The 10630-nt window shown below is 37.3% G+C and overlaps 1 protein-coding gene across 5 annotated transcripts; it reads left to right on the top strand.

The window, feature by feature from the left end:
* Positions 1 to 1519: 1519 nt before the first annotated feature.
* LOC131221285 (uncharacterized) lies at positions 1520 to 8600 on the top strand. Of its 5 annotated transcripts, XM_058216490.1 has the most exons (9): positions 1520 to 1780; positions 1874 to 2130; positions 2803 to 2895; positions 2981 to 3105; positions 3201 to 3264; positions 6292 to 6357; positions 6434 to 6514; positions 8056 to 8179; positions 8346 to 8600. In XM_058216490.1, the coding sequence occupies exons 4-9, from the start codon at positions 3086 to 3088 to the stop codon at positions 8456 to 8458; spliced, it is 468 nt and encodes a 155-aa protein (XP_058072473.1). In that variant the 5' UTR covers positions 1520 to 1780; positions 1874 to 2130; positions 2803 to 2895; positions 2981 to 3085; the 3' UTR covers positions 8459 to 8600. The 5 variants fall into 5 exon arrangements, 3 of the variants coding, with proteins under 3 accessions (XP_058072473.1, XP_058072472.1, XP_058072474.1); XM_058216489.1 differs by having other exon boundaries at positions 1520 to 2130; XM_058216491.1 differs by having other exon boundaries at positions 1520 to 2130; positions 2828 to 2895.
* The last annotated feature ends 2030 nt before the right edge of the window (positions 8601 to 10630 follow it).

The raw sequence follows: 10630 nt of genomic DNA on the forward strand, positions 1-10630 counted from the left end.
TGAGATTTTTGCTTCTATCGATGTGTTGGATTGGGGACCCAGCCTTGATTTATAGTTATAGAGGGCATATGAGTTTGAAACCCATCAAAACTCTTCTCCCTATGGCTCCACACGAATTTGGTAATTTCAGATCGATTAAAACATTATGTATGTATCACAGTTGTAGCACACCACCCCATATACGATTTTAGATGCATCACAACTTAGTGGGGTCCATTGGTACACCTGATCACATTATCCAACCCTTAGGAAAATCCAAACCGTTGATCAATAAGGCCCACCTTATAGAATTCTTACAATCCAATGTTAGGTGGACCATGTCATAGGAATCAATGGTAATTGAACACACCACTAATAAAAACTTCGTAGGGTGCACCTTAATGTCTCTGTAGTGTTTATTTTCCATCTAATCTGTTAATAAGGTTACATAAGCCTGGATGAAAAAGCATATATTAGCTTGATCCAAAACTTTTGTGGCCCATTAATGGTCAATCACTACTGTTTCTTAAGGTATGGTCCACCTAATAATTTGATATGCTTCATGTTTCGAACAAGAAACAAATGCATTCGATTTGGAGGGAATTATCTTATCAGAACATAACAAAGGAAGAATATACAAAACAATCATTGTATTAATAGTATTGAGTTCATTTACATCCTCTAATATCCCTTGATTCTAAGATAGATAATTTGAAATACATGAATTGAAATTAACAAAGTTTGAATGTCGAATCTGGAATTCGGCAGCATTTCGACATCTGCTTCAGTCATCTCCTTAGGAGGAATGTTGTGTTGATTTGATCATTCGATTTTTCCCCCTTTTGGGCTTGTCCCTTGTGCAAAAGGAGAGCTTAGAGCGACGAAGATAGAACTGAATGATTTCAACGGCACTTTGGCCTCTTTTGTCACTGACCATATAATGACCTAGTTGCGAGACCCGCGCAACATATTGTTGATTGCACGGTCCGTGCAACCAATTTGTTGGTTGCGTGACACGCGCAACCAATGACTCCTTCCCCTTCTCACCTTTAGTCTCCCTTTAGAGCTCTACTCCTCTTCCAAAATTCTTCTCTCTCAAATGAGAGGGGGAGTGAGGTATTTATAGCCCTCCACACGTATGAACCCTCGATCTTTATGCCATGGGGCCCACCTTGCATCAGATATGATCGTCCATAATAACCAATATCTAATCTTGGTTGCGCAACCCGCACAACGGGGAAGTCAGTTGCGTAACTCGTGCAATGGAGGAAATCCATTCCGCGGCTCGTATGATAAATTAGGTTATTTGTGCGGTCTGCGCAACCAACTACTTGTTGCGCGACCCGCGAAACTACTGAATAAGATGCTTGATCTTCTTCTTTCTTCCTCATTCTTCCAACTCTCCTTTCACTACAACAAAAACGTGCTTACTCGGCACTCTGGGTGCATCTTTCAGCGGCGCTATGTAAAACGGTGCCCACGCATTTCACTATATATATATATAATATATATATATATAAACCCAACTCCCTTGTTTCGTTCCCAGCCCCCGACTCTCTCCTTGTACCTGCCCCGACTCTCTCTCTCTCTCTCTCTCTCTCTCTCTCTCTCTCTCTCTCGATTTCTAGGGTTTTGATCTTTCATGAACGTACAGAAACCAGATCGGATCTCTGATGGTGGATTCAAGCACCAGCAATGCAGGCGCCACGACTCCATCTCCTCGCCATCCCGTCCTCCTCATGCGACGCATCCCGGCCGTCGATTCTGCTGCCGTCTGATTCCTTCAAGGGCCGTAGGAAGGGTTCTTCAATCACACGTGCACATTGATGATCTTATCAACCTCCTCCATGGATCTGACCCCATCAGGGTCGAGCTCAACCGCCTCGAGAATGAGGTCCAAGGTCGGGATTTCCTCATCTTCTGTTATATCTTGGTTGTGGATTCATCGGTTTTTTGCTCGATTTTGCTGGGTTTTGGGGGTTTAGGGCTTGATTGGGGCAGGTTTAGGGTCTTTGAGGTGTTTTAGATGTGTCAGTGCATGGCCGCCCAACCTCTATTGAAAGCCGCTACCATCATAAGAGGCCGCCCGTCCCTCATCATCAACAACCAAGCACATCTCCACCTGCAATCGTCCACCATCAGTTCTGATTGGTAGGGATTTTTTTTATTATTATCAGGGTTTTGATTATGGATTTTTGTTTTAAGTTTTCTGATGGATTAGCATTTAGGTCAGGCTTTCAATTGGGGTTTTTCTGTTTTGGGACTTATTATTAAGGCTTTTTCAGTGTTTTTATTATTAGAGCCCTCACAGCTAAGACCTTCGTAGACAAGGTGAAGGAGATGATGAGCCACTATTTTGTTTGGGTTTTTCTAGTGCTTTTTTTTTGTTTGAATTTATAATGACTATAGAACTTAGCAGTTAACCATCTGTATTGTATGAAGCCATTGCAAACTCCTTGACTTCTGTTTATCATGCATGATTCATTGCTCATTTGGATCTATGTTCAATCATTGATTCAAGCTCTGTTATTATTGAGGCTTTTTTTTTTCTATTGGATCCGGTTGATTTTTATTTATTTTATTTTATTTTATTTTTTTCAGACTTGTCCATATTTTGTATTCCCATGTGATTGCTTAAATTGCAAGTCATTTTGTTTTCTACATTTCTTGCTTATATTTGGAGCAGTACTTTTCCAGTGCTATTTATGGAGAGATTATATGTCATGTTTCTGTTTAGTGCATTTCTTGGTGCTTGTTTGATTTCTTGAATGTGTGCAATAATATTTGCGTCAGCTGACCTCTTTGTTGTTGCTATGTAATAAGGCTCTATTACATTTCCTTGATCCAGAGAAATTCAAGAATAAAGATGATTTTGTTGAAAAATACAAGAATCTAAGCTCCTTTAATGACATTGAGGTTTTATCACTTACCTTGCACTCTTAGTTCCATGTGGTATATTTTGTTTCCATATGTAGTTGAAGTTTATTGGGTTTTTCTTTAGCTTGCTAATCTTCACAAGGAATTGAGGCCTCACATTCTTCGAAGAGTTATCAAGGATGTGGAGAAGTCTTTACCTCCAAATATTGAGCACATCCTCCGGGTTGAAATGTCTCCCCTTCAGAAACAGTAAGCACACTACCCTTAGCTTGTAAGGGACTACTTACAGCACTTAGTATGTTTCCTAACTTGGAGTGTGTCTGTTTATGGTTGCATCCTTCCAGGTATTACAAGTGGATTTTAGAACGTAACTTTCATAACCTGAACAAAGGAGTCCGCAGAAATCAGGTTTGCACCTATTTCAAATATTTAGGGCCCATTTGTCATTGAAGAAATGAGCGCTTGTGATCATTAAAAATCACTTATTAAGCACTAAATATGTTTGAGTTAATACTTAATTTGTTGCTTAATAAGCAATTTCCCCAATAATCGCAGGTTTCTTAAATGCCCAGCGGGTTATTTCCCAACTTAATAAGCAATTGAGTACTTTTCATTTGACTGTTCATATGGGCCACCAATTGGTGGTCATAGTCATCCTTTGATATTCTTTTCATTCATTCATTCATTCATTCTTTTTTTTTTCCTTTTTTCTTTTTGGTTATGAGCTATGACTCATCTATAGTGTGAACCACTATTTTAAAAAGTTGAAATAGATGTACAAATGTGCCAACTGTAGAGTCAGTAGGACCTATTGAGAAAATTTTCAAGAAAATGAAGAGTGGTGATTAGACAATTCTGACTGTGAAAACAATTCCCTGTAGGAAATTTTTTCTTTCATGTATGTTTACAAAACAATTTTCTTTTGTTGGCATAAACATTTCTCAATAACATCTTAGAAGAAGCAAACGACTTACTGAATCATTGGACGTTGTCATCCATCTAAGAAGAAGCAAAAGGCTTATCTGAATCACTGACTGCTGTTGTCAACCACATAATGGTCTGCTAATAAATGGGTGAACAAATTGGCAAAAGATGGGGCCTTGTGTCAAATTGGCTTCACCCCACCCCCCCCCCCCCCCCCCAATAATATTTACCCATTCATAAAGAAAAATCTAGAGAACTGTTTATCATTAATCAATTAGCCGCTATGCTAGTTCTGACAAATGTTGAAAGCCTTGCATAATGTTGGAATTGAGGTATGGTAGATCTTCCATTGTTTTAGGCAGTTTGCTTTTTCCCTCCCAATAATATTCACCCATTCATAAAGAAAAATCTAGAGAACTGTTTATCATTAATCAATTAACCGCTATGCTAGTTCTAACAAATGGTGAAAGCCTTGCATAATGTTGGAATTGAGGTATGGTAGATCTTCCATTGTTTTAGGCAGTTTGCTTTTTCTCTTAAGGATAGTTTCTGATCAGCAGTCAGTTTGACATTGATTTTATTTGTAATTCATGACTTCTCAATAAGTAGCTTGTGATTTTTGGGTTAATGCATATTAAGATAGTTTTCATACGTGAATGGCATCTATCTTATGTAATATTCTCCTTTTAACAAAGCTTGGCAATGGGTTGGGCCTGGGCCAGCAAAATCAAATTTTCAAAATCAAAATCTAGGCCAACCTTTGACTATCATGAAGCATTATAATTTTGTGCATTATGATTCCTCTTTCATTACAACTATGGCCAACATCAAACAACATTGATCTTCGGTCATGCACATGCACAATCAGGGACACTGTCAAACAAACTCGACTTTCTACATGAACTTTGTATTGAAGCATGTTGAATATCTTTTTACACACCCATATGTGCATTTTCATGGTTTGATAGCTCCACCCATTTGTTAGCTATGCATCTACAAACATTTTGAAAACAGAGCAATGATCACATTCATCAGGCAAATGAACTTCCACATTTGGATGAAACCATTGGATCATATAATTTTTATTGTTATTATTTTTTTATGCCAGATCCATACCATGATGTGCATTAGCACCCCAATAATTTGCTTAAGCATCACAACCAAGAATTAAGATTCACTCTTCCAAAAGGGAGAGAATCTCTCTTAAGAATAGGAAAAAAAAAAAAAAGAAAGAAAAGAAGAAGCCTAATTCTATGTTCGACTATCATCAAATGAGGGTCTACAAGCATGTATAAGTATGGAAAAATCCCAACTAACCATACAATCTAATTGTAGTCATTAAAAAAATTCACCTAAGCAGTCCCTCACATTTTTCTACTTTTGCATAAAATAAAAATAAGACCTAACCAATTTCTAAACAAATTAGAAGGCCAGTTAAAAACCTCAAAACTATAATCCCATTGTATTCTTGTACCCACCATACTTTGGCAATAACTTCCTAGAATCATGGAGGGATCACATTATTAAGGAATCATTTTAATGCTAACTCAAAATGCTTTCACATGGGATTTTATTTATTTATTTATTTTTTGAATTCCTCAGCCGGACATCGTTTCACACCCAAAAGAATTATGATGCCCCATTGAACACAACTTTTTTTTGCTTGGCCAAGAAACTATATGGGTGGGGCCCTTATGGTGACCTAGAAAGTTCATTTGTTGGGCCCATCATTGACAGACGATGCTTTGGAAGTCTAAATAGTGACATGGAAATGGTGGTTTAGCCAATCGTTCACATTCAATGACCAAAAAAAAAAAAGAAACTATCTAGCATATGGATTTTTTTTTATTTTTTTTATTTTTTGCTTCCAATGATGGATGAGATATTTGGGATATGCTCATTCAAGATGAGTCACATTTGATAAACCTCTTGGATTGTAGGAAGATCAATCTGCCTATATGTTTGCTTGTTAAAACAAATGTTGTTTAGTCTAGTCAAACATTGTATAGTTCACGTTCTTCTCTTTACCTCCCTACGAGATGCCTGTTTACCTCCGTTTGTACAACTTTTCTCATCTTTTCTTTTTTTCCTTTTTTATTTTCTTTTTCTTTGGTAATTTACCTTGACTGTTTTTTCTGATAATCTTGTAATTTAAGAATTTAGAACAGCTAGAAGCCTTTCAAAAGTCAAAATCAGAAAAGGCTTTGGAGGGAAAGGAAGTGTAAGTAATAGAAGCATTGATTAGACATTGTGTTTTTGTCATTCTCTGTTTGCACTGTCTTGATAAGTAGAACTTTTGAAAAGATCCCCTGACACATAATTGCTGACAGTGCATCCTTATATATATATTTTTATTTTTGTTATCAAGTACCTTATAATTTTGTTATATGGTTGCACAGGTGATTATCCTACAAATGTTATTAAGCTCTGTTTTATAGTTTTGTTATTTGAATCACCATTCCCATTTTCTGTGAAAGTGATTAATGCTTATCTATTACATTTATTTCTCAGATTGGATTGGCGATGTCTCCATTGAGCAACAACTCCTTGTTTCTGGAATATAGTTTTGCCGCACAGGTTTATTTGATTTCAATTCCTGCTATTTTGTTCAAACATCCAAGGTCAGGTCACTTAAAGAGTGATACTTTTTCAGGTATGGAAGCTCACTGCTTGTGATCTCTGTGAGATAGCAAGAAATTCAGCTCATCAATCTAGATTTTCCCATGCAGCAAAGGTGTGAAATCTCAAAAAATGTTTACTTTTTTGCTTTCTTTTGATTGATTTTTAGTTTCTTTTAATCGTGTTCTTACTTTTTGTTTGTTAAGCTATTAGCGGCTCTTACTTTTTTGGTTGGAGAGCATTCTGATTACAGTATATCCACATCCAACATGACTGTTCATTTTCTGAAATCTCAAAAAATGTTTACTTCTTTGCTTTTGTTTGGTTGGATTGATGGCTATATTTCTCAAAAATCAAGGAATTGTTACTGAATTTCCACTGTTTTACTACTAATGACCTCCATCCATTTCCTCTAAAACTTTTAGAAATTTAGTTAATTAAGTCTTCCTTTTTTGTATGGACTTTTAGTAAGCTAAATTTGTAGTTAGTATGGCTTGCTAAACAAGAACTTAAAAATAAAAAAAATTAAAAAAAATTAAAAAAAAAAAAAGAAGAAGAAAAAGAAAAGTGGAAACTAATCCCATTTGCTTGGAAACAAATTGTGGCTGCAATCATTGTAATAGTACAGGTATTGTTGTCTCCTGCTACCAAGCAAATTGTTAATTCTAATGTTTTGTTTCTCAATTCAAGTGCTTCAAATGTGAGGAAATCGCTTCTTTAAATCTGAAGCTTGTTCAATGTGGATTTATATCTTATATAATTTTTTTCTTGGACCAAGAGATTGTCAATATTTCTCTTTTATGCGTAATTTAAGCATGGAATTCATTTGCTGACCCATTCATATATGCTTGTTCAGGACATACACATGTGGCTAAGGCACTGAAAGTACCACTTCACATATTCTTTACTATGCCCTGGACGTAAGTCTTGTTGTTTGAGTAGAAATCCAATACTCTTAAAATTATCAGAGTCACCACCTTATCATTACATTATTATTGTTGTTGTTGTTGTTGTTGTTGTTGTTGTTGTTATTTGAAAATTACCAGGAATGGCCCGCATCTAGGTATTTCTTATCTATTAAATTGATCACACCCCTTACAGGGTTGGAACATTAAAAAAAGATGCTATTGAATGCACGCAGACTGTTAGATGCATACATTCATGAATGCTCATATACCCTAATGTGTACATGCATACTTAGAAAAATTTACTCGTTTCAAATCTTGTAGCTCCCTATTGGAATTAACCCCAATGAGGTAGTAGACAATTGTCTATCATGTGTTGATAGACCCAATAGCTGTTACAATGTGTGAAATCATATACCATGATGCATTTTGAAGTAGAATTGGTCATTGCTACCTTAATTTTCATATATGAGAGTTGCTAATATCTCCTTCAATGCAGGTTGATGTTACTCTGAGAGATCTTATACTCTCAGATTATGCTAAGAAGAATAATATAAGCACCTCGGCACTGACACAGTCTGAAATTCGTGATATAATACTGGGGGCTGAGATAACTCCACCTTCACAACAGAGGCAACAGATTACGGAGATTGAGAAGTAGGTGATGTGTTTAATAAAAGTCTATTAAGCTGAGAAGCTTCTTTGCCGATTTTCACTTGGCTAATAATCTTTAGCAAATCGTCATGTGCAGGTGAAAGAAGCAAGCCAACTTATAGCAGTCACAACAAGGACAACAATTGTGCACGGCGATGAACTCATTGTCATCACAACAAGCCCCTATGAGCAAGCAGCATTTGGTTTTAAAACTGATTGGCGTGTGTAAGCAATCTCAGCGACGAATCTATATCTTAGACTCAAATCATATTTATGTAAACACTGAGGACATTAAGGTAAATAATTATGGTTATTTTCCATTATATGCATTTTTTTAACTTTCAAGGTTTTGGAAACTGAACTTATGTGAGTAATTCCTGATTACAGGAGACAGGCTACACATACATCATGCCCAAGAACATTTTGAAGAAGTTTATTTGCATAGCAGATCTTCGGACTCAAATTGCAGGATATTTATATGGCATAAGCCCCCCAGATAACCCTTAAGTGAAGGAAATCCGTTGTATTAGTTATCAATTAACATTAATATTTTTTTAGCCAACTCATCAAATTGAAGATGTGTATTGTAATAAATATTATATTTTTTTTAATTGTCTAGTAATATAAATTTTGCTTAATATTTAGTTTTATTTGTATGGCATCATTTTTATGTTTCAAATATTTTAAAAATACAGGTTTCAATTGAATTATATATAATAAAAGAAATTACTAGCATGCAGGCTTATCAAATCTATACAAAAGCTTTAGCGGCGCTTGTGTAGAAATTTTACGGCCCTTTTTCATGAGAAAAAGTGTTCAGAAACGACTTGTATCAGTGCTCAGAGCAACTTTTACCGGCACTTATTCACGTTGGGAAAAACTATAATAATTGGTGCTCAGACAAGCGCCGCTAAAACTCACCTAACACCGCCAATACTTTTCCCGACATACCCATTTATCGACACTTGGTTAGCGCCACTATTATAATTACTAGCGCTTTCAGTGGCTTTTACCGGCGACTTTCGAGCGCCGGTAAAACTCCCAATTATTGTAGTGTTTGATCTTCTCCTTTTCAATCTTTCTTCATTATTTTATGCTCCAACAGATGCCCCTTTGATCCTTTCTTTATTTATTAGAATCAAAGAATTATGATCAACCTTTAAATTTCTGGACTTCCTGAAGCTGTTGCGCGACCCGCGTAACGGACGTCCGAGTACCGTACTCAGCCCCATCCTCTATAAATAGTCTGTTGTATTTCATTTCTTCACTTTTCATTTTGTGGTGAAACTCTGCTTCCTCTTTTTTTCTTCCCTATGCAATGACTATCAGTTGCACAACCCACGCAATGTCTTCACGTTCGCATAAGAGTTTTTTGCATTGCGCTGCCCACGTAATAAAGGATCAGTTGCGCGACTCGCGCAACCGATACTTGGCCATTTTTTGGATGTAGCCAAATTTTGAACCTCTGCATTTCACTATGGCCCGCACGAAAAGAACCTACATTCTTGTCAATCCTCCCACTGATTAGCCTTCTCATCAAGAATTGCCAAACCCTATGTCTTTTCAAGCTGTGGAATCTCAAGCCGCAGAATCTCCAGCATCTCCCGTCCAACCTTTGCGTAAGCACTTTAAGACAATCGCTACGCGCCCTTCCTAGATTAAGGAGCTAGTGCTCCCTACTTTCGACTTCACTGAACGTGTCAACACACTACCATCCCCGATCCACAGAGCCATTGCAATGGGCAATCTTGAAAGACCTCCCAAACATGGTCGTGAATACGACTGGGAGCAGTGGCTAAAGACAACAGCACATCATCAGACCATCAGTCAGAAGCCTCCTGTCAGGGAAGATACTCCACCCCCTTCTTGATCGAGGAAGAATCATCGGAACAAGGCTCAAGAATTTTAGGAGAAAATCAAGGAGCATAACCGAAAGAAATTACATAATTCTTGGGAATCAGTCCGCGCGATCGAGGGTGTCATAAAATTTGATAACCCTTACAAGCAAGGTATCGTGGTGATTCCAGAGTCAGCATCCATCGTCACCATTTCATGCTGAATTGTGAGCCTAGGGATCATCTGGATGGAGAAAGACTAGCCTATACAGAGTTTTGGTCGTTCAGAGAACCAAGATTACTGGAAGGCATTCTGCAGCCAACGAAATTGAGAAAGCAAATCAGTGACATTCACTCTATGATCTTCCTCACCCCATCCTACGATCCTCACAGCTTATATCCGACCTATTTTTATGAGACGCTCCAGCAGCATTTTAGCGACCGTCGCCTCATTTGGAGTCTTGAAGAGTTCAGAAAAAGGGATCTCTTGACTCCCCACAATTTTTACTCTAAATGGGCCACGACAATTCTTGCAAAACATGTGGGGAGTTTTTCTAAAATTGACATCTACACCGCAATCAAAGCAACATCATATCCTTTTTATAAGGAATCCTCCATTCTGAAGGCTTTTCTCAACTTTTGGTGCCCTTCCACCAATTCTTTCTACCTTCCCAAAGGCGAAATGAGTATTACACTCTGGGATATTTATAGGATCACCAGTCTGCTGATAACCAAAAAAATTCTTCGATGAATTTGTCCCTACCAACGATGAACTAGCCTTTGTCTCTTCGCATGACCGTATCGCCTCCATCTCGGAAACAACCACTGAACTCTTCA

This window comes from Magnolia sinica, chromosome 12 (genome assembly GCF_029962835.1).
Source record: "Magnolia sinica isolate HGM2019 chromosome 12, MsV1, whole genome shotgun sequence".
Taxonomy (NCBI): domain Eukaryota; kingdom Viridiplantae; phylum Streptophyta; class Magnoliopsida; order Magnoliales; family Magnoliaceae; genus Magnolia; species Magnolia sinica.